The sequence below is a fragment of the Rhinatrema bivittatum genome, chromosome 1 (genome assembly GCF_901001135.1).
Source record: "Rhinatrema bivittatum chromosome 1, aRhiBiv1.1, whole genome shotgun sequence".
Taxonomy (NCBI): Eukaryota; Metazoa; Chordata; class Amphibia; order Gymnophiona; family Rhinatrematidae; genus Rhinatrema; species Rhinatrema bivittatum.
Window position 1 is genome coordinate 226,416,889 of NC_042615.1, and position 24,874 is coordinate 226,441,762.

The window sequence follows — 24,874 nt, forward strand, 5'->3', positions numbered from 1 at the left end:
CCCTGCAGACAGTTTGGGCAGTATTCAAAGTCTCCACATCTACAGGTAAAATGTTGTGCAGTTTTTGCTTTGTTTTACCTGCAGAAAAGGCTTGGAATATTGCTCTCCACAAAGGGGATACCTGCAAATTTCAGCAAAAAAAAATAAAAAATGCTGTGAGCGGACTGTTAAGTACCCATTCTGTGTGTTCACGAAATTCTAGGATGTTGATACTCCCATATTCGCTGAGCTGGCAGTGGTGTTCTCCAGTCAGGATTTGAACATCATAATTAAAGAGGTAATTTTGTAAGATTACACATAAGTCGAGACAAATACGCATGTAGGTTACTCCAGTTTCAAAGTGGACTTGTGTGTACAACTCCGCTTTTGACAATTACCACACACACACTCGAATGTTTGCCCAAATTTCCCATGAAAATTTACATGTACTTTTTAAAACTCCAGAAGTAGGCTCATAACTACAAACTACCTTCCCAGTTCCGGCGGGGAAGACCTCTGCTCATTCTGGGCAAGCTTATGTGGGAACAGGACCCACGTGTACAAGTTTACCTGTGTGTTGGACGGTCAGTTAAAAAAAAATTGGTTTCTGCGGGTGAAACACTTTGTGTTAGCTGAGGGCAATCTTTTGAAATTTAAATAATATGCATCCCTATCTTGAAAGAAAATTTCTCTCTTGTTCAGAAGAAGTTTTGAAAATGAGAAGCGGTATAGTCCCTGGAGCCTATTCCAGCTGGAACTCTCGTCTACAGTTTTTATGACCATCTAATTACCATGCATTTAGCATAGTAAACAGTGAATGCTTATTTAGATTGTGAGAGTTATTTAGTCATTATAAGGATCATAGGTTCTAAAACTATTTTGTTTTGTCAACAGGTCATCGCACAATGAGCTAGAAAAGCACAGGTAAGTGAGAAAAGTTTAATTGTTAGCACAAGTACAGCTTATACTAAAGTAGGTTTCTTATACTGTAGTCTTGAGATGGGTTTAATTTTGAATTTGCCGTTAAAATATTGTGTATAGAATTGGAGGGTCCAATTTAAACTGTTTTGGCTGCTGTGCTGCCGCATAGTCAAGATTTATGTCTTGTGAATAACCAGGAATTATTCTGTTGCATTGGCTAATTGGTTCTGTCCATAGTGCTTAACCCTGTTAATGAGGAGGAGCTGCAATGGCAAGATAAGGTTTGGATTTGCCTACAAATTGTAGAACTATCAAAGTCTGTGGGGTTCAGCAGTTTGGCCTTACAAAACAAATATGCTTTGCTGGCCCATTCTAACTAGGTTCTGAACGAGCAGTGTTGGGCCCAGTTTCTTCATGCCTGTAAAATTTGCTTGAGCAGTTTTCTGATCCTAAATAAACCTGAAGACCAGGAAACCTTGCTGGGAATCAGACCTCAAGTGTTGTTTTTACTAAAGTAACTTGTTAATCTTTATACATGTGTGTTGGTGCCTGCCATAAAATATTTAGTTTTCATTGGTTTTACAGGCAGATGCTGTACTGAAGTGTGCTTAATAAACAAACTACGTGGCACCATCTTTCACATTCTAGTTCACATCCTTCTGTAGCTAGTTTTTTATATTTATTTATTTATTTATTAACTTTTTTTATACCGGTGTTCGTAAAGGTACATCACGCCGGTTCACATTATAACAAAAAGTATTGAAATTACATTATAACAGGGAAGAGGGATGGGGTGACAAAGTGAAGCACAGAAATACAGTTCAGAAATAAACAAGAAAGTGTCTCATGAGTATAACAAGGAGTAACTAACACAACTTCAACATAACGACTGCATGAGCAATAAATTACAAGTAGTGACTAAATACTGTATCAGACTAAATAGTATTTCAAGAGAGTATCTCGGTAATGAGGAAAGAAGAGTTCCAGGTAGAGGGCTGGTTTGAGCGTTTCACTGCAGGGAGCAGTAAAGTATACCAGTGACTGAGCAGGATAGAGCAGGGAAGGGAAATGGGATAGGCATGGAATGGGAACGGGGTTCTGGAGGGTGGAGACAAGGGATCAGGCAGTGATAGGGTACTTGAAGGAAGAGAAGTGGGGCAGCGAGGGGGATGGAAGGGGGGGGGGGGGGGGAAGAGAGACTAGTCGGGAAAGGCTTGCCGAAAGAGCCATGTCTTAAGTCTCTTTTTGAATTTGATTGCACAGGTTTCCAAGCGGAGAGTCGTGGGCAGAGTGTTCCATTGTATTGGGCCAGCAATAGATAAGGCGCAGTTTCTGGTGGAGGAAAGGTGTGCCATTTTTAGAGAAGGCACATGCAAAGTGCCTTTGAGGACAGTTCTTGTGGGTCGGTTATGATGAACAGCACTGAATGGTGTGTCAAGCCAAAGGGAATTGTGAGAGTGAATACATTTGTGTATTGGTGAGAGTTTTGTAAATTATTCTATAGGGTATGGGGAGCCAATGAAGAACAAACATTACTATGGGAAAGCTTTTGGCCAATGTAGAATGAACTTGTGGTCTCCGTTTAGTTCCCACTGGACAGGTATCCACATCTCTAAAAATCCATCACCAGAGTTTGGCACTAATTGACATTCTTGTTGGCAGTCTCAAGAGAAAGGCCAAAGATTGCATGGGTTTGGAGACAGCATTACCTTGTTATTCTTAGAGGCAGTTCCCTCCATGGCAGGTCTGAGGCACATTGACAGAGCAACATGGAGAAGCTTGTCCTATTGCTTAAATGTACTATGTGTTTTGTGCATAAGGACTTTGGACCTCAGGACTCTCAAAATGACACATTTTCATGAAGACTAAAATTCATTCACATAATCTGCCTTTGACTTTTGCTGTGTAGTATGCTATATTGACTATTTGCATTTTATTTTCAGACAGGAAATGGCTCTTTGTCATATACATTCCTAACAATTATGCTGGCTAGGCATACTATTCCAGAAAAAGAAGTACCAGGAGTAAGAAACACTTGTAGAACCCCATAGTGTTATAAAACCAGTAAATATAAAATGCCACTATTATGGCAGGGATGGAAAAATCTCGGGTGCCTTAAATTCAGCACCAGATACTGGACTGGAAGGAGATGTCATCACTACTGGTGGAGCCCAGGGACAGAAGTAACTGTTTGCCACTAGTGATACCCTGCGTCAGGGAGAGATGCAACTGCTGCCAGCATCACTGAGGAAGCTTGTGGAGAGATATGGACACCGCTGTCACTGACAGGGTTGGGGATCTGGGGAGAGGTAAGAACATAAGAAGTTGCCATACTGAGTCAGACCAGGATACATCAAACCCAGTATCCTGTTTCCAACAGTGGCCAGTCCAAGTCACAAGTACCTGGCAAGTACCCAAACATTAAATAGATCCCATGCTACTAATGCTGGCAACAATTCCCTATTGATTAATAGCATTATTTGGACTTCTCCTCCAGAAACATATCCAAAATTTTGTATAAACCTAGCTATACTAGTTGCTTTTTAAAGATCCTCTAGCAATGAATTCTACAGCTTAATTGTGTGTTGAGTAAAATAATTTTCTGATTTGTTTTAAATGTGGTACTTGCTAACTTCATGGAGTGCCCCTTAGTCCTTGTATTATCCGAAAGAGTAAATAACTGTTTCACATTTACCCGATCAAATCTTTTCATGATTTTGTAGACCTCTATCATATCCCCCCCTCAGCCGTCTCTTCTGCAAGCTGAACAGCCCTAACCTCTTTAGCTTTTCCTCATAGGGGAGCTGTCCATCCCCTTTATCATTTTGGTCACCCTTCTTAGTACCTACTCCAGTGCAACTATATATTTTCAGCAATCAGAATTGTCCACAGTACTCAAGGTGTGGTCTCACTATTGAGCGATACAGGAACATTACGACATCCTCCATTTTATTTGCCATTCCCTTCCTAACAATTCCTAACATTCTGTTAGCTTTTTTTGACCACTGCAGCACACTGAGCCGACATTTTCAATGTAATATCAACTATGATACCCAGATCTTTTTCCTGGGTGGTAAATCCTAAAATGGAACCTAACATCGTGTAGCTACAGCATGGGTTATCTTTCTCTATATGCATCACCTTGCACTTGTCCATCATTATATTTTATCTGCCATATGGACGCCCAATCTTCCAGTTTCACAAAGTCCTCCTGTAATTTATCATAATCCACTTGCGATTTTCTACTATGAATAATTTTGTGATTTGCAAATTTGATTGCTTCGCTCGTCATACCTCTTTCGAGATCATTTATAAATATATTAAAAAGCACCGGTCCAAGTACAGATCCCTGAGGTATTCCACTGTTTACCTTTTTCCACTGTGAAAACTGACCAGTTAATCCTACTCTCTGTTTCCTGTCTTTTAACCAGTTTGCAATCCACAAAAGGACATCTTCTCCTTTTCCATAACTTTTTAGTTTTCTTAGAGGCCTCTCATGAGGGACTTTTTCGAACGCCTTCTGATAATCCAAATACATCACATATACTAGTTTACCTTTATCGACATGTTTGTTCACCCCCTTCAAAAAAAATGTAGCAGATTTGTGAGGCAAGACTTTCCTTGGGTAAATCCATGCTGACTGTGTCCCATTAAATCATTTTTGTCTATATATTCTGTGATTTTATTCTTTAGAATAGTTTCTGTGATTTTTCCCGGAACTGAAGTCACGCTCATCTATAGTTTTCCGGATTACCTCTCAAAGCCCTTTTTATATATTGGGGGATACATTGACCACCTTCCCGTACTATGGATGATTTTAATGATAGGTTACAAATTACTTGTGATAGGTCTCTCTTCTCCTACATGACCATTGCCTTGGCCTAGCCCATACTGCTGTGTCATGAGGTAGAAGAGAGAATGGGATGGCAGCTGGGAGGTGAGTGATAGGAAGCAGGCAAAGAAGCTGAGAGAGGTGCGGTGTTGGGGAGAGTGGCTAGCAGAAGAAGCATAGAAGGAGGGGAGGGTGCCTGAGGGCAGTGGAAAAAGCAGGGAAGTTGGTGGACGGGCAAGGAAGGAGGGGAAGAAGTTGGAAGAGGTGGAGAGAATACCTAAAACGAGGGTAAGAGGTACACACTAAAAACCAAAAGAAAAAAAATAAAGGAACAGACGCAAAAGGAAAAAAAAAACTAAACTAAAAACTAGACAAGACAAAAAAAAACAAGAAGAGAAATAAAAAAAAAAAAAAAGCAAAACAAAGCAGCAAAAAAAGAAATTCCCTGACTTCTAAAAATGTTTGGCTGACACATATTTTCCCACCTCTGAATATAGTGTGCCATACAGTGTTAGTGAAAGACCATATTTCCTAAAATGTTTCTGGGTAGAGACTGCCAGTGGTAATTCTACAGGTTCCAACAGAGTTTACTAAGAGCGTGCTATTTATCTGTCTTGTTAAAATGTACACACTGGTCTCCCTTTTAAGGAATATGCAGTACACCTCACTCTTGTTGAAAAAGAAAGTGTTTCTTTGTGCAAGATTAGGAATCTGAAGATGAAAATGTCATTTTAACTGATTTTCTGGGTTAAGTCACACACAAATACTGATCTCGTGCTTACATGCTGCATGTCATGTAATGTTTAAAGAAGAATAGCTCGAGTGCAGAAATCACTGCTTGTAGCAGAATATAGCATGTGGTAATTCTCCTTAAAATAACATACTCTTGCTCTGCCCTGGAAAGAAACCGCAACTGTTGCTTTTAACTGAGAAAGCAGTCATCAAAGAACAATACCATGTTTTCACTGGTCGGGGGGAGGAATGGGCTGTTGCCATTATTCTTTCATGGTTGCTTCATGCAGTGTGAAGTACCAAGATAAGACTTTTTCATTATGAATTCCACAAGAAATTATTTTGAGGCCAAGCCCATTTGAGATCTGCGTTATGCCTGAAATCTATTGGCAGCTGTGCAAAAAGCAAGTTTGCTTACAAGTAAACAGGGTTCGCTATAGACAGCAGGATGAATTAGCCATGACACATGGGTGACATCTTCTGATGGTGTCAAACGGACCCATCTCTCTAGCTCGGTAAACGTTTACTACTGAGCATGCATGGGAGCTCATGGGTTCATGCCGCCCTGTGAGCCTCTCAGTTGATTGTAGAGCTTAGCTGTAGCCAGGTAATAGACCCTACGGGGAGGTAGGCAAATTCATCTTGCTGTCTATGGAGAACCATGTTCAAGGTAAGCAAACTTGCCTTCTCCTAGGACAAGCAAGATGGTAGTCCGCACAAGTGGGTGACATCATCCGACTGGCACACTGAGCATGCCCAGAATCCACTATCCGCGCATCCACTCAAAGTCCCCCTCTAGTCTCTTTTTCCATGGTGCAGTTGCCTCATGGTTCTGGAGCTCTGCTTCTATCTCAGTTTTTCTTTTAAAATTAGGTTTTTCTTCATCCCATCGCTGGATCCCCCTTCGCTGTTGGTTCCTCTCCTCGGCACAATAGGTAGAAAATATTTTTCTGTCCCTTTCACGGTTGATTCCCAGTATCTCACTCTCTATGCCTCCCCCCCCCCCCCCCCCCCCCCCCCCCCCCCCGGTCATCGATCCTGTGTTGGTTATTTTTTCATGGCGTCTGGTTTTCGCCGGTGCCCCCACTGCTCGTGGACTATGTCCATCACGGATCAGCATGAGGTTTGCATCCTCTGCCTGCATGCCTCGCATGAATTCCGAGGGTATCGTGCACTCCTGGATAAAACCAAAATGTTCTCTCCATCCTCACCCGTGTCTGAGTCCTCAACACCTGGGAGGTCGGTGGGAGCCTCTCGACATGCTTCGCCTCGCTTCTCGCTTCTCCTCCTTCCTCCTTCCTCGCTTCTCCTCCGCTTCTCCTCCGATTGCATCTTCAAAGGACTGAGGGAACGGTGAGCAATCTTCTATGATTTCGCCAGTTTCCAGGACATCTGGATCCTCTGCTTCCTCGGCTCTGGAGAAAGGCCAAGCCGAGCACCGTGGGAGATCCCGCAAGCATAGACACCGGTTGCTGTAGGCGTGCGGCTCTGGCTCTGGTGCGTTACCGGCAGCTGCCATACTGCCACCGAAGTGACTCCATGGCCTGGAGGCCCCGTCCTTCGATGTACCCGGGAGTCCCAGGCGTTCCCCACGGACATCAGTGCTGGGCACCGTGCCTCCTTGGAGGATCGAGGAAGCACCAGTGGCTTCACTGGATATTCAGGAGGAGTTGGACCGCAGGGTACAGAATGCGGTGCTCTGAGCTCTGTGGAGCGTCAAGTCACCCCTGCCACCGGCCCCCATACCGGTGCCAGAGCCTGTGCCATCTATCTTGACGCCCCTACTTGAGTGTCTGGACATGCTTCTCGACGACCTCCTGACGAAGCCAGTGTCCAGGGGACCTTCAGTTCTCCCAGTGGCCACCGATGGGCCCCCTCGGGAGCGATCCCTATCATTGGATCCTCCGAGGAGGATGATGTGCCAGTGCTGCGTTCCCGAGGCCTCTGTTCCCCGAGCCTTTGCCTGGGCTCTCTTGCCTCCTATGGTCCTTGGTCCCCCCGTTGCGGGGGGGGGGGGGGGGGAACCATTGATTCTCGCGGGGCTTTCGGTGCCTTTGACGCTTTTGGAGCCCAGGGCTAGGATCCTCCACAGGCCTCGCCAGCGCCGTGATGACATTAGTGAGGAAAAAGGCCCTTATGACCCATGGTGGGAGGATTCCTCGGAGTCTTCATCCCAGTTCTTGGACAACTCCCTGTCTGAGCCTTCCCCGCCAGAGGAAAGGCATCTGTCCCCCCAGAGGATCTTTCTTTTACAGGGTTCGTCAGGGCCATGGCCATGAGGTTATTCCCTTCCAACTTCTTACGGAGAAGGATGCTGGAAGTACTCCAGTTTGTCGATGTTTGTAAGGAAATTGTGGCGGTTTCCATCCACGACATCTTTAAGGATCTTCTCCTTCAGATGTGGGAATGCCCAATCTCCATATCTCTAGTCAATAGGAAGGCGGACGCCACCTATTTGGTACAGCAGGCCTTGGGATTTGAGAGGTGGCACCTCCCTCACCAGTCGGTGGTTGTGGAGTCCACCCTCAAAAAGGCCAAGCGCTCCTGTTCCCATGCCTCTGCCCCTCTGGTGTGAGAACATTGGGAGCTCGATGCTTTGGGTAGAAAGGCTTTTCAGGGCGCTATACTGATCACCCATATTGCCGCCTACCAGTTGTATATGACCCAATGCAACCGGAAACTGTAGAAGCGGGTTCAGGACCTCACAGAGAGCTTGCTGCAACAGGAGTTGCTCTCTGCCATTGTCCTGCAGGGTCTAGAGGCTGGCAAACACGAGATGAGATCCACCTACAATGTGTTCGAGACAGCGGCCTGAGTAGCCACCGTGGGCATCGGTGCCCGTAGAATGGCTTGGCTCTGGGCTTCTGACTTCCGTCCAGAGGTGCAGGAGTAGCTGGCTGACCTCCCATGCACAGGTGATAACCTCTTTGGGGATAAGGTCCGGGAGACGGTGGCTCAGTTGAAGGACCACCATGAAACCCTCCCAACAGCTCTCCGCTAGCACTTCGGATGCTCCTTCCTCTATCAGGAAATTTTACAGGCCAAATTCCAGGAAGTCCTTTTACAGGCAGAGGAAATATTATCCCCCCCACCTCTCAAGCTTGCACGCACGCACTAGCTCCAGGGGCCGCTCCCGTCAGCAGCAAGCACCTAGGCCTCAACCAGTGCCCCAGCTACAGGCTTTTGACTGGCAGTGAGGGAGCAAAAGTCAGCCAAATCTACCCTTGGCATCGGATCCCCCAGTAGGAGGCAGGCTTATCTGCTTCGCCCACTACTGGAGGACCATCACTTCGGACGAATGGGTCCTTACCATAGTCCATCAGGGATACCAGCTCAATTTCAGAAGGCTTCCAGGGAACTCTCTCCCTCATGTCCATTATAGGGTTCATCCGCCCAGCAGGTCATACTTTGGCAGAACTCTTCGCCCGTCTCATAGCAGGAGCGGTAGAGCCCGCTCCTTGTCCTAAGCAGGATTGAGGGTTCTATTCGAGATATTTCCTCATACCGAAGAGAAACGGAGGCTTGCACCCCCATTCTCAACCTCAGGGCGTTTGAACAAATTTTTCTTAAAAGAAAAGTTCAAGATGGTTTCTCTGGGCATTCTGATACCCCTCCTCAAAAGAGGAGACTGACTCTGCTCTCTCGATCTCAAGGAAGCTTACACTCACATTACTATCTTCCCTGGCTACAGAAAATACCTCCGCTTCGTGATGGGGAAGGCTCACTACCGTACAAGGTGCTGCCTTTTGGGTTGGCCTCATGTCTTCACCAAATGCCTAGCGGTGGTGGCTGCGTACCTCAGGTGCAGTGTGGTGCGCGTCGTCCCATACCTAGACGATTGGTTGATCAAGAGTGACTCCTCCATAGGGACGATGAACTCTTTAGCCCTGACTGTGCAGACTCTGCAATCCTTGGGGTTTGTAATCAACTACCCAAAGTCTCACTTCTACTCGTCTCCCCAACTGGACTTTATAGGAGCTAGGCTGAACAGTGTGCAAGCGAAAGCGTTTCTGCCCTGTGATCGGGCTCTTGCACGCGCCTCATTGGCAACCTTCGTACGCAGCAGTCAGCAGGTGAGTGCCCACCTTCTACTCAGTTTGTTGGGCCACATGGTAGCTTCTGTCCATGTTACACCTCTCGCCCACTTGCGCATGTGAAGGGCACAATGGACCTTGCGGTCGCAGTGGCAACAGGCCTCCCAGGACCTCGAGACCTGTCTCTCAGTCATGGAACCTCTGAGGGTGTCTCTTTCCTGGCGGGAAAATCTCTCCAATTTGGAGCGGGGAATTCCCTTCCAGGCTGCCCCGCCTCAAGTGGTCCTCACCACTGACATCTCTCCTCAGGGCCGAGGAGCCCATGTGGACAGTCTCCACACCCAGTGTCTCTGGACCGCTCACAAAGCCTGCTGTCAAATTAAACATTTTGGTGATTCAGGCGATCTGTAACGCCCTCTGGGTGTTCAGGGACCGGTTATTGCACAAGGAAGTCCTGATCCGGATGGACAACCAAGTTGCAATGTGGTATGTCAACAAACAGGGAGGCACGGGTTCATTCCTCCTCTGACACGAGGTGGAGCAGGTGTGGTCCTGGGCCCTGTCACAGGGTCCCAGGCCCTGGGACTCTAAAACGTATTGACAGACTGCATGAGCCGCTTCTTTCAGCCACACGAGTGGTCCCTAAATCCGGAGGTAGCAGCCAGAATCTTTCATCGGTGGTGAACCCCAGATGTAGACCTCTTTGCCTCCCCGTACAACTACAAGGTGATCAGTTTCTGCTCCCTGTCACCAGGGGGGTGGATATCTGGCCTGCGATGCCTTCTCCCTACACTGGTGGAGGGGTCTGCTGTACGCATACCCTCCTCTCCTGCTCCTCTTGAAGACACTGCTGAAACTTCAACAGGACAGAGGGACAATGATTCTCGTGGTGCCTTATTGGCCCTGACAGATCTGGTTCCCTGTCCTTCAGGATCTGTCAATCAGGGACCCCATTTGGCTGGGGAACGTGCCCAATCTGATAACTCAGAACCAGGGTGCCCTGCGCCTTCAAACCTCTGGACGTTAGCCCTAACGGCATGGATGTTGAGTTGCCTAGTTCTTCCGCTCTTGGACCTCTCGGACAGTGTCTCCAAGGAGCTAGTAGTTTCTAGAAAGCCTTCCACTAGTAAGTCTTATAGTTTGAAATGGAGAAATTTCTCCACCTGGTGTGTGGGGCATGATTTTGGATCCATTCACATGCCCCCTTCCCAAGCTGTTGGACTACTTGTGGCACATTTCAGAGTTTGGGCTTCAAACCAGCTCAATTGGGGTCCATCTTAGCGCTGTTAGTGCATGCCATTGGGGTGTCGCTGACACACCCATATCGGTGCAGCCTTTAGTGGGGAGTATTATGAGGGGCCTACTTCAGTTGAAACCCCCTCTTCAGCCTCCTGTTGCATCCTGGGACCTCAACATTGTCCTGGCGCAGGTCATGTGTTCTCCCTTGAGCCGTTGCATTCCTGCGACCCGAAGTTCCTCACCTGGAAAGTTTTATATTCCTAGTGGAACAAGCTCTTCATACTTTGGACTGCAAGAGAGCCTTGACTTTCTATTCAGAACAGTCAGCCAGTCACAGGCAGTCCACTCAGCTCTTATGTCTCCTTTGATACCAATAGGCTGGGAGTGGCAGTGGGTAAACAGACTTTGTCCAAATGGCTGGTGGATTGCATCACCTTCTGCTATGCACAAGCAGACCTTCATCTGACAGGCCGCATCAAACTCACTCTGTGCAGGCCATGGTGATGTCGGTGGATCATCTGCGAGCAGTTCCTGTCGTCAAAATTTGCTGCGCAGCAACGTGGAGTTCCCTTCATATGTTCGCGGCTCACTACTGCTTAGACAAAGATGATCGAAAGGACACTGGCTTCGGCCAGTCCTTCCTACACAATCTCTTCCAGACCTGAACCCAACTCTTCCTGTCTAGAACCCCTGCTGACCAACAGCATCTCAGTTGTTTTTTGTGACCATTGGCACTTTGTTCAGTAACTGTTGGTCTCATCCACTATCGGAGACAGCCTGGAGCTTGGGATTCACCCACATGTGAAGCCTACCATCGTGCTTGTCCTAAGAGAAAGTGCAGTTGCTTACCTGTAACAGGTATTCTCCTAGGACAGCAGGATGTTAGTCCTCAGGAATCCCACCCGCCACCCCACGGAGTTAGATTCTCCTTCTGGTCTGTTGTTTTATTTTTTCACTTGTACTTTTTTTTTTTTTTTAATCTGTTACAAGACTGAAGGGGGGACTTCGTGTGGACGTGCGGATAGTGGCATGCTAGGCATGCTCAGTGTGCCAATCAAAGCTTCTAGAAACTTTGACAAACATTTTCCGTGCCAGGCTCCATCAGATGATGTCACCCACATATGAGGTCTAACATCCTGCTAGCCTAAGAGAACACCTGTTACAGGTAAGCAACTGCACTTTCTTTTACTTCTAGAAAGGCCTGCTGATAAACCTTCTTGTTCCTTGTCAAGAGACTCTACCAGAGGCTTCAGCTTAATGATGCAGTTGTATAAGTGCTATACCATGTGCAATTGGTGAACTGCAATGCAGGCATGAGCAGCTGAAAGACCTTTTTTCCCCAAAGTTGTTGAACAGCCTAGGATCCTTACCTGGGAGGTGTTAGAAAACATTCTGGTCTTTTTAGCCTTTTCAACACAAACTCCACAACCACAGACTGGTGAGATACTTGAACTACCCCAATTCCAAGAGATTGTTGAACTCTGTACTTAACGGCCAGTTTCCTTGTCACTTGGGGACAGGAGGCCAGATTATCTCACATTCTTATTTGCAGTTCCCGTAGTATTGAATGGATTAAGATTGCTGCAAGTTAAGAAGGCATTTCCAGAACCTGAAATATTCTGAAGGCCGCGATGTGGGGATCTTTCTCCGTATGGAAGTTGACTCTGATCACCTTATCCAACCTATCCAAGAATTTGGAGTATGAAAGATCTTCTTGTGGTGATGAATGCTCTAAAAGGTCAGAGAAGGGGTTTAAGGGACTCCCTATAGACTCTTCCCCTGAACCAAAAGGTGGAGGGACTTTAACCCATGACCCTGATGAAGAGGATAGTGATCAGGATAGAGTCCTAGGTTGTTTCGGAGGTGAATTCTCTTGGAGCATGTTCCAGACGTGGTATCCCAGGCTCCTTCCTGAGACTGGCTATATTCCTCCACAGAAAGGGGTGGTACACCCAACAGTGCTAGTTTTCACCATTGGGACTTCTGATAGGAGATTCTGAGGTATGGAGGCAAAAGGGAGTCCTATTTGTGAGAACAAATTTAATATTCTGGACAGGAGAAATTGAAAGGTGCCCTCCTTGTCACTGGCTGCCAATGAGGTAAAGAAAGTCTTCACCAATTCAGTCACCTGGTCTATGGAATGTTGTGTCCTTTGGCCTGGAGTTGGGGAAGAGACATCCTCCTCTGAAACCAGTATAGGGTCATTCTTCTGAGAAATATTTTTTAAATATATGCGAAGCAGAAAGCCTGTGATGGAGTCAGTTGGACCGTTAGATGATCGAGGGGGTTAAAGGGGCAATAGAGAAGATAAGGGCAATCGCAGAAAGATTAAATGATTTCTTTGCTTCAGTGTTTACTGAAGAGGATGTTGGGGAGGTACCCGTAATGGAGAAGGTTTTCATGGGTAATGATTCAGATGGACTGAATCAAAATCACGGTGAACCTAGAAGATGTGGTAGACCTGATTGACAAACTGAAGAGTAGTAAATCACACCTGGACCGGATGGTATACACCCCAGAGTTCTGAAGGAACTAAAAAATGAAATTTCAGACCTATTAGTAAAAATTGTAACCTATCATTAAAATCATCCATTGTACCTGAAGACTGGAGGATAGCAAATGTAAACCCCAATATTTAAAAAGGGGCTCCAGGGCGATCCAGGAAACTACAGACCGTTAGCCTGACTTCAGTGCCAGGAAAAATAGTGGAAAGTGTTCTAAACATCAAAATCACAGAACATATAGAAAGACATGGTTTAATGGAACAAAGTCAGCATGGCTTACCCAGGGCAAGTCTTGCGTCACAAATCTGCTTCACTTTTTGAAGGAGTTAATAAACATGTGGGATAAGGTGAACCTGTAGATTGTAGTATACTTGGATTTTCAGAAGGCGTTTGACAAAGTTCCTCATGAGAGGCTTCTAGGAAAAGTAAAAAGTCATGGGATAGGTGGCGATGTCCTTTCGTGGATTGCAAACTGGCTAAAAGACAGGAAAACAGAGAGTAGGATTAAATGGACTGTTTTCTCAGTGGAAGGGAGTGGACAGTGGAGTGCCTCAGGGATCTGTATTGGGACCCTTACTTTTCAATATATTTATAAATGATCTGGAAAGAAATACGACAAGTGAGATAATCAGATTTGTAGTGACACAAAATTGTTCAGAGTAGTTAAAATCACAAGCAGATTGTGATAAATTGCAGGAAGACCTTGTGAGACTGGAAAATTGGGGCATCCAAATGGCAGATGAATGAAATTTAATGTGGATAAGTGCAAGGTGATGCATATAGGGAAAAATAACCCATGCTATAATTACACAATGTTTGGGTTCCATATTAGGTGCTACAAACCCAAGAAAGAGTCTAGGCGTCATAGTGGATAACACATTGAAATCGTCGGTTCAGTGTGCTGCGGCAGTCAAAAAAGCAAACAGAATGTTGGGATTATTAGAAAGGGTAATGGTGAATAAAACGGAAAATGTCATATGCCTCTGTATCGCTCCATGGTGAGACCGCACCTTGAATACTGTGTACAATTCTGGTCTCCGCATCTCAAAAAAGATATAATTGCGATGGAGAAGATACAGAGAAGGGCTACCAAAATGGTAAGGGGAATGGAACAGCTCCCCTTTGAGGAAAGACTAAAGAGGTTAGGACTTTTTAAGCTTGGAGAAGAGACGGCTGAGGGGGGATAGATAGAGATGTTTAAAATCATGAGAGGTCTAGGAAACGGGTAGATGTGAATCAGTTATTTACTCTTCGGATAGTAGAAAGACTAGGGGCACTCCATGACGTTAGCATGGGGCACATGTAAAACTAATCGGAGAAAATTCTTATTTACTCCAACGCACAATTAACTCTGGAATTTATTGCCAGAGGATGTGGGTTAGTGCAGTTAGTATAGCTGTGTTTAAAAAAGGATTGGGATAAGTTCTTGGAGGAGAAGTCCATTCCTGCTATTAAGTTCACTAGAGAATAGCCACTGCCATTAGCAATGGTTACATGGAATAGACTTAGTTTTTGGGTACTTACTTGCCAGGTTTCTTATGGCCTGGATTGGCCACTGTTGGAAACAGGATGCTGGGCTTGATGGACCCTTGGTCTGACCCAGTATGGCATTTTCTTATGTTCTTAAATATGTACTGGACTCCAGGATGAGACTCCCTGCTGGGTTAACTGTGCTGATGGCTGCATACAGACCTGAGGCATATTGGATCCGGAGTAGATGGGTAGATGGAAGAGGAGCCCCAAATGGTTGGAATCCAGACCAAAGTTGGCGAGACAGAGTTAAGGGTGAAGATAACCACAAGGAGTCTCCTCTGGGGTCCCCCGAACAACTGTTCTTGCATTGGGGACCGGTGCACCAATTGTGCCAAAGTCTGGTGCATTGAACTGCTCCAAAGAACCCGATGCACTGATGTTGGTTTGGCACTGATTTTTGCTTACAGTGGTGCCGATTGCAACACCAGCTCTGACAAAGGATGCTTCATTTCTTCTGTGCTGATGAGCCCTGCAAAGAGGCAGAAACGGCCCATGGGCATGTCAGGGAGCTCGCTGGCTCTGGCACTTGACAGTTCCATGTCTTGCTTGACAGCTGAACTATGGCGGATCCGGAACCTGGGACCACAGTTAGAGCCTTGCTCAAGTTGCTTCTGCTCAATCCTGTGCAGAGGGAGCCCAAGAGGCCCTGCTCTGAGATGAGAAACAGCTCCGATTGCAAAGTTCCTCCATCTTCCAGGCCCTATTCCTTTGGGATGTAAGCAAAATTCGACCACAATCATAGCAGTTAGCCGAGTCGTGATCAGGACCCAGACATCTGTAAACAGATATCATGACCATTGGGGTGGAATCTTGTGGCTACAAAAACAGTCCTTGAAGCCATCTGAATAATTCATATTTTTTTTTTTTTGCCTAGTACTGAAAGTGCTGTTAAGGGGCTCCAAGGCGAGGTAACATGAAGAATGAGTTAACTGAAGCAAAAACTTGAGAGAGTTGAAAAAAGCAAAAGAAGTAGAGAGGGTACACATCTTTGCAGGACGTTCAGACAAAAGACTGAGGGGCTCACAAGGCAGCGTGTATAGGAATTCCCGTGCATGATCTGTAGTAAACTTCAGTGAGCTAGCGAGATAGGTTCATTTGATGCCATTGTATGATGTCCCCACATGTCATTTGCTAATTCAGCCTTGGTTGTCAACAAAAAAACTGATGGGCCTCACATGTAGGCCGATGTAATAAGACATTCGCTGATAATCTGTGTGGATTTCTTTGGTGCGCGGCAAAATCCAGCAGTAGTGCGGGATGTAATAAACAGCCAAGGTATGCTAATTAGATACGTGCATAAAATACATTCACACCTTAATGTGTGCTCATGGCCCTGTGTAGTGAATTGCATAGATTCACGGTAGAATCGCGTTTGTATTTTTGCAAAAAATTCAATAAAAAAGTTAAGTAAAAAAAATAAATTAGTGGTCCGACGTTGATTCAAAGGTAAGTAGAGCAATATCTAAACCCTTCGTGATCAGATTCTGACCACTGGGCAATGAGCGTGAAATGCAGATCGGCGATTCCGCCTCATTGAGAAGCTGCCTTCTCTCTACCAGTTCCATTCACTACTTGGCTGACCTGCAAAAGCATAAAAAGCCAGTCTCCACACTGGCACTTTCAATTAAGTCCTGCCCTGACTCAGGCGCTAAAGACCCGCATTAAAAACCTGCACTAACCCGATCTCCCTCCCTTGCCCATGATAGATATGCCTCCTTTGCGTGCCATTAGTATGCTCTCACGTAAAACAAAACCGCGGGTCAGTAAGCACATTTGTACACACGCTTTTTTCCCCCGCACACAAAACCCCTTCTTATAGAACCCGTATAGGGCTTTGCACGGGAAACGTACGGTACAATGCGCCTATAGGTGGCACACAAATCCGCAGCAGCTTCAGCGTACTTTATTACAGATCGGCCCCATGATATAGGCCAGTCCTCTGTGGGATTCTTCTGATGCCCTGAAAGTCAATGATGTAACACATTTGATAGTTAATAGGATTTCCCTTGTCATTCGTAGTCTCTTCCCCTGCCCCTTCCTGATTTTTGGTGAGAATATTTCAAGCTTGTGCAGTATTCCCATTTCAAATACCAGAAGTGTTAAAAACCGCTGTTATAGCTTAAAAAATTAATGGATATTCTAGAACAGCATCACAAAGGGAATGTGTTAGCAGTGGGACACTCTGACATGCTAATGCATCCCTCTTTTCAATATAGGTCTCCTTTTTTTTCTTTTTGAAGTTTTATTTTTTATTGAAATTTTCCATCTATAATTACATAGCATTCATTTATCTATCTATTTATTTAAAACTTTTATATACCGACGTTCATAAGCATATCACATCGGTTTACAGGTAACAGGGGAATAAATATTTTGAAACTGTGGGGGAAGTATAAAGTTACATGTAACTGGTCTAAAAGAACTTGGAAGAGTTGTAGAAAAAAGGTCAGGTGACCTAGAAGAGAGGAATTTAAATAGATAGAACAATAACTGTAATATCATTGCTTGTATTACAAGTCATTGTATTAACCAGACTTCACCAAATAACCAATAGGCACATGCTAATGAACTTTAACATTATAAAAATGTGTCACTCCACCGATCACTTCTTACAATGTTCTCCAGTAGAAATATTAGCTTGTATTTATTTATTTCCTCCCTCCCCTTCCCCTTCCCCATCCCAATGTCTTTGCTTCCTCGATGTTTCCATCGGTCTCCTGTTTTCTTTGTAGAAAAGAGAGCAAAGAGATGGCCATGGAATGCCCATTAAGGGAGATTTTGAAAAACATATTTTTGTATTTATATGGTATTTGGGATCTGCACGGCTTGCACCTCTGCTCTCTGATTTGTTTGCTTATAAAGCATTAGAAGAAAGTGAGGCAGGGCCCCACAAGTAGGAGGGAAATTTTCTTGTCGAAACCCACAAAAAAAATTGCCTACTAATGTCGGGCTGATTCAGTAAAGCCCGCGGGGGAGAGCAGGCAAACGCCCGCTCTCCTGGCACGCGCACAGGCCACTCGCCCGTGCGCACAATTCAGTATTTAAATTACGTACGGTGTTTAGAAACAGGCAAAAGGAGGCGCTAGGGACACTTAGCGCGACTGTAACCTCCTTTGGCCCGGAGCGGCGGCTCGTTAGCGGGTTTGACCAGCGATGCTCAATTTTGCCGGCGTCAGTTCTCGAGCTCACTGACAGTCACGGGCTCGGAACCGGATGCCGGCAAAATTGAGCGTCCGGTTTTCGACCCAACAGCCACCGGCTGGCTTCAAATTTTTTTTTTTTTTTATTTTTTACTTTTTTTTACCCTTTGGGACCTCCGACTTAATATAAAAAATGTGCGGCTTGGCTGCACATTTTACTTACTGAATCGCACGCGAATACCGGCGGGGTTGGACGCGGGTTTCCGCCCCTTACTGAATAAGGGGTAAGGGAAAACACGCGTCCAATGGCAGGTTAACAGTGCGCTCCAACGGGCAGATACAGTTGTGAGGCTGTTTCCGCTCTCTTATATCACTGTCTTCTGTTTTTTTTTTTTTGTTGTTTTTTTTTTTTAAACAATGTTTTTTTACGAAAAGCATGGAAATGGCTCTTCATATGAAACAATGGAGCTTAAATTGTATTTTCTGAGTGCTGTTAGATTCTTTTTTTTTTTTGAAAGCAGAGGAATACTCATGGGGAGGGTAATTTTTCAAAAGCATTTTCATGGTAAAATAACACAGTACCCGTGAAAATGGCCTGCTTATAAAATTACCTGTTTGCGATGCGTGTAAACTTATGTGCTTATGTCCTGTATGCGTGTACTGTTACTTGTAGTAAGCAGAGGAGTTCCTGGGCTGAGATTGGGGAGGGGGTTTGTGCTAATGACATTTTTACATTTTTAAATGTATGCATGGAAATTTCCATGAAAAAATTCTGCACATATATAGCAGGTGTAATAGGGTGCGGATAGTTTTGATGGAATAATTTTCAAAGGGAAATTTAAATGCATACTTTCCCTCTGAAAATCGGTGTCACTTATGCATGTATTTGATTGAAAATGTATGCAAGCTGTTACAAAATTACCCCCATAGTGGAGAAGGAGGCTTTAAAGTTGCCAAATACTTTTTACGTGTTCCACCTTATCTTGATGCAAGATAAATCTGATGGTGGTAAGCATGGGATTTCTAAAGCGCTTGAGTTGCAAAGAGTTAATAAGAATGCAGAGTCCTCAGAGGGATCAAGACATTGGGAGAGTGCCAGGTTTGCTCTTGGTTTTAGTCACTTTACTGATAAGTCTATTATGGTCATTCTTTACTAAGCAAATATAATTTCATAGCAAGCCATTATAGCACTGACATAGCAACTACATAGCAAATTACAGTGGTAAGGCAACAAAACACATGATTATAAATAATTCTATTGAACTACATCATCATTCTTATTTCAGTTTCTATCGAGTCACCCTATTTGCATAATGTGAGGTTGGTGATTCATTTACCCCATGCTATACATGTTAGGACTTGTCATTTACTTTTCACAGAGAACTATAGCAGCAGATTTTATTACTGTCTACAGTAAATGTGTTAATGGAAATATGCTTTGAAGGACAGACTGGGCTATATTAGAAAAAATTCCTCCCACAGAATAATGCAGAACCTTGTTGAATCCTATAGATCAGGGGTGGGCCAGAAGCACTCTGTCACCCTGTTTAATGTGGCCCATCTACCTTGTGTTGGTGCTGCATTGTATCTGGCAAGCCAACACCAGGAATCATCATCATCCTCACAGGCCCATCTTTGCACTCTTGTTGATTATGTCAGCAGAAGAGAAAGTGGAGGCCCGGAGCTGCTGACAAGCCCTTTCTACCAGCAACCAAAGAGAAAAGGAAGCCCCGGGGCCACCAGCATCAGCAGAAGAAATGAGTGAGAGAGACTGAGTTCGGGGGGGGGGGGGGGTGAGAGTGTATGTTTGAGGGAGAGGGAAAAAGTATGTGTAAGGTTTAAGGGGGGCCCCACCTTTCCCCTGCCCAAGGGAGAAGGGTATGTGAGAGAGAGAGTAAAGTAAGTATTTGTGAATGAGAGAAAGGGGACCCTACCCCTCCACTACCCAAGGAGCTCGAAAGGGGATGACTCCCTGGCCCCTGTTACAAATGTGTGACCATGGTTTAAAAAAAAAAAAAAAAGGTTTGCCCCACCTCTGCTGTAGATGTTGGCACTAAGAAGTTGATGCATTGTTTTCCTGCTTTGCGGTGCCATACCAAAATTGCATGTTTCCTAGCGTGTAGACAGATGGACTCCCGACCAGTGGGTTTATGCTCCCCTTCCAGCCAATGGAGATGGAGCAAGCTGACGTCATAGTATATATAGACCTGCAGTGACCCCAGCCTGCCAGTATTCTCCGTCTCCAGCAGATGGTGGACGTGCATCTCCCTATGGGGATTGCTTCGAGCTTTTTGGAAGGAGAAATTTGAAATTCTAAATTTGGGAAAAGAAAGCCCCACTCTCCTGCAGATATACCTAAAGGTCCCTCCCCCAGTTGAGAATTTGAGGTGATTTCCGTGTCCCTCAGAGGTGTGCCTTGGTCCAGTAGCTGGGTTTCCTGGCATGGACTTAGCTGCTAGTTCAGCTGAAAGACAGCAGATGCAAGAGGCCGAGCACGGTGGTGGCAAGAAATGACCTCTGCCCCCACAGCTGGAGGCCATCTCTGTACTCAGCCAGTAAGCGCTGAGTTCAGGTAAGTTTAAAAAAAAATATTTTTTTTTACCTGAATCAAAGATAGAGGGGTTTCAGGACTTCCTCCAGCCTCCGTTCTCGGTGCGCTGTACTGATAGTCGTTCCCGCTCACGTTAGGGTTGGGAAACTATGTAGCCGGGTGGGTTGAGCGGCCCCCAGTGGGCTAGGCCCTGCACTTAGGCTTCATTCTTGCATGCTGAGGGGTAGGCCATGGCGGCCATTTTGCGCACTCTTGTGTGTGTGCTGCTACTCTCTATAAGTCGTCAGTATGCACAGTGTGTTGACTCTGCGCATGCATTGTGCGCTTGGTTTTTGGGTGTACTTTTTACATGCACAAACTTTTTTTTACGTACTTAACTTGGTGCACAGGTTGTGCATGTGCCTTGCCACGCCTTCTTCTCAGTGCTTATTTTTTGGACTCATTTCTTTTTTGAGCACGAGCCGTTCCGATGCACATCTACCGCTGCAATGGTGCTGATAAGCAAGAAGCCTAAGTGTCTTCTTATTTGTGTTGCTTGTCATATTGGTGCTTCTCAGCCTGACCTGGCTTCTAACCTGTCAGCACTGCTCAGATGCTCAGAGAGAGTTGTCTTCCTCAGATTTTGCTAAGCCTGACTCTTCCTATTCGGATGATGGCTTTGACTGGGGGGATACCAGATTTTGGTTTTCCCTTTTTGGGCTCCTCTGCTAGCAAGGGCAGTTCTGTGGGACCAGCTCCAGTTCCTTCTGGGCTTGGTCTGGACCAGGCTGCTTTTCTTGGGTGGAATTTTTTCAAGGTTTACAAGCTTTTCTTCAGGCCCAGTCTTCTGCTTCCCCTCTTTCTGTCCGGTCGGACCCTCAGCCAGAGGCTCCTCCCTCTTCCAGTCCTATGCTTAAGCACCAGGGCTCGCCTCTGCTTCCTACGGGTGTTCCCAACAAGAATCCGGATGGCTCTGATGAGGTTGATCCTGATTCTCTGGAAGATGGAGAAATTCCTCCGGGGCTGGAACCATATCGAACCATGTTGCAGTTCTTTCATAGAGATGAACTGCCAGCCCTGATTTCCCAGATCTTGAAACAGCTGGGTGTCTCTGGTTCAGATGTTGTGTCAGGGCTGAATAAGAATCCCATTTTGGTTTTCTTACATAAACCTCTTGTTTTTTTCCCTGTGATGGATGCCATTCAGGAATTGATTGATCTGGAATGGGATGCCCCAGAGGCAAATTTTAAAGGGGGTCAGGCACTGGAAGGCCTGTACCCCTGGATCTGGCTGTGAGAGAGTGTTTGTGTTTTCCCAAAGTGGGTGCTCTATATGTGCTGTTTTTAAGTGGACAACTATCCTTGTAGAGGTATGAGCAGCCTTGAAGGATATACATGAGAGACAGATTGAGGCTATTCTTGAGCAAGCCTTTGTGGCGATGAATGTACAGATTGCCTCCTGTGGTGAGATCTTGTCTGCTTCTCTCAGGAGGTTGATGAGTCTGGAGGGAATTCCAGAGCAGTTATGGAACCTGCTGCTGCCTTTTTAGCAGACGCAGGCTGTGATTTGGTCCGGACCTCAGCCAGAGGAGTGGCTTCGGTGATAGCGGCCAAGCGCCAACTCTGGTTGTGAAATTGGTTGGCTGACGCTGCCTCCAAAGACAATCTTACCAAGATACCCTTTAAAGGCTCACTCTTGTTTGGGAGCGAGTTGGAGAAACTAGTCAGTAAGTGGGGCGAGTCTCCTGTTCCTCAGTTACTGGAGGATAAGAAGCAGATACAGCACCCCTTTGGTATCAGGGGTCGTCTCCAGGGTTCCAGGCGTTTTCATCCCTATAGAGGGATGACCTTTCAGCGGACTTGGCCTTTTGGTAGGTCTCAGTCCTTTCGTCCCTGACAGCCCAAGAGAGGAGCAGGCTCGGGTGATGGATCCTCCCAAGCTGCCCAATCAAGGTTTGCTGACCCACCTTCTGGAACAGGAAATAGGGGACGTCTTTCTCTCTCGGAGGTGAGTTGAGATCAAATCGGAAGTGATACGAGAAGGGTATGTGCTGGAATTTCGCAGTATTCCTTGGGACGTTTTCGTGGTGTCCCCTTGCAACTCCCCACAGAAGAAAGAGGCAGTGGAGTTCACGTTTCAAAAGCTCCTCAGACTGAGTGCTGTGGTTCCAGTGCCCATGTCTCAAGAAAGTATGGGGAGATATTCCATTTATTTTGTTGTGCTCAAAAAGGAGGACTCCTTTCATCCCATCCTGGATCTCGAGAGGGTCAAACGTCACTTGAAGGTGACTCATTTTCGCTTGGAAACCTTACTCTGTTATAATGGCGGTACAATCGGGGGAATGTATGACCTCCCTGGATCTGTTAGAAACTTACCTTCATGTCCCCATCCAATTGGAACAACAATGCTTTCTCGGGTGGATTTTAAAAGCCCTGCTCGCGTAAATCCGCCTGGATTTACGCGAGCAGGGCCTTGCGCGCCTATTTTCCATAGGCCGCCGGGACGCGCGTAGGTCCTGGGGTTTTTGGAAGGGGGCGTGTCGGGGGCGGGACCCGATGACGTGGCGTTTCGGGGGCGGGGCGCAGCGTTTCGGGGACGGGACTGGGGCGTGGTTTTGGCCCGGGACGTTTCGGGGCGTGGCCGCGCCCTCCGGAACCGCCCCCGGGATTTACGTCTCCCTCCGGAAGGTGTAAATCCATGGATAAAGGTAGGGGGGGGTTAGAATGGGCCGGGGGGGAGGGTTAGGTAGGGGAAGGGAGGGGAAGGTGATGGGAGGGCGAAAGAAAGTTCCCTCCGAGGCCTCTCCGATTTCGGAGCGGCCTCGGAGGGAACGGAGGCAGGCTGCGCGGCTCGGCGCGCGCCAGCTGCCCAAAATCGGCAGCCTTGTGCGCGCCGATCCAGGATTTTATAAGATACGCGCGTATCTTATAAAATCCAGCGTACTTTTGTTTGCGCCTGGTGCGCCAACAAAAGTACTGTATAGCGCCTATACAGTAAAATGGATTGCGCTTCATGGACGCGACTTGCATTTGCATGCCATTTAAATACAGTATCGAGCGGTATGTGATCCAAACTGTGCGTGCGGCAAACGCAGGTGCACCCGGCACTAACGTACCACTTTCTACCGCATCTTACTGTATCGGCCCGTAAGTTTGGTAGTATTTTATGGGCAGTTTAGTTAAAAGCGATAGTTATTAAGTAGGTTTTCCCGGGCAGGTATAGGAATACGTTGAGGATGATATACAGGTGGTGGGTTGTTGATTACAATGAGGATGGAATGTTGTAAGTTAGGGTTGAAGTGTAGGGAGAGTTATTAGGTGACTGGTTGTCTAGCAGAGCTTATTGTCTTTACGAGGGTATTGTTATCTTGATTGGTTTATCTTATCCCATCCTTGTAGGCTTGTTTGAAAAGCCAAGTTTTGAGTAGCTTTTTGAACATTTTTGAATTGCTTTGTAGTCTTAGACTGTCAGGTAGGATGTTCCAGAGATGTGGTCCAGCTATTGAGAATGCTCTTTTTCTTACAGTGATAAGTTTGGTGGTTGTGACTGATGGGATCTTTAGTAGTGCTTTGTTTGTTCATCTGGTATTACGTTGGGTGTAGAGTTTTTGTATTATGGTGCTAAGGCAGTCATAGTCATTGTTGTGAATTGAGTTGTGAATGATTGATAGTACTTTGAATTCAATTCTTTTTTCTATGGGGAGCCAGTGTAGTTCTTTTAAGACAGGGGAGATATGGTCTGGTTTTTTTATGACCAGTGAGGATTTGGGCAGTGGCGTTTTGTAGTATTTGTAGGGGGCGTAAGGTTGCTTTGGGAAATCCTATCATGCGTATTCAGTAGGGATATCCTGAAAATCCGACTGGCGGGGGGTGGGCGTAGAACAGGTTAGAGCACCCCTGCACTAGATCACAGACTGTCAAGGCTCATCAAGTAAGAGCCATGACTACTTCGGTTGCTTATCTAAGAGCCGTATTCATTGAAGACATTTGTAAAGTTGCAACTTGGTCATAAGTTCACATCTTCACATCTCACTACTGTCTGGAGAATCTATCAAGAAGTGATCGTAACTTTGGGAAAGCAGTTTTGCACAACTTGTTCACCCAGTAATCCATTCTCCTCAGGGGATCCAGCTTGCTTATTCAGTAAGTGCTCCACTCTGTGGCCCTTGGGACTCCCCACATGTCATGGCTCATTCAGCCTTGTTTGTCAATTGCTTTCTCTTTGATGAGATGAATTAGCCATATTTTATATCTGTCCACCTCCATGGAGAGTTGTAGAGCTTAGTTTTAGCTTTATAGTCAGTAAACCGAGGGGCGTATGAACCATGTGTGGGAACTCCCACACATGTTTAATAGTAAAACTTTACTGAGCTAGAGAGATGGATTCATCTGGTGCCACTGGATGACATCATCATCATCATGTCATGACTA

At 45.9% G+C, this 24,874-nt stretch overlaps 1 protein-coding gene across 3 annotated transcripts in view; it reads left to right on the forward strand.

Annotated features, from left to right (window-relative positions):
• The window catches only part of MXD4 (MAX dimerization protein 4), an 84,754-nt gene that overhangs the window by 44,448 nt on the left and 15,432 nt on the right, over positions 1-24,874 (forward strand). For all 3 annotated transcript variants that reach the window (XM_029592295.1, XM_029592302.1, XM_029592287.1), the window contains exon 3: positions 874-903. In XM_029592295.1, the coding sequence (XP_029448155.1) occupies positions 874-903 (30 nt within the window). The remainder of the gene's footprint in view (positions 1-873; positions 904-24,874) is intronic.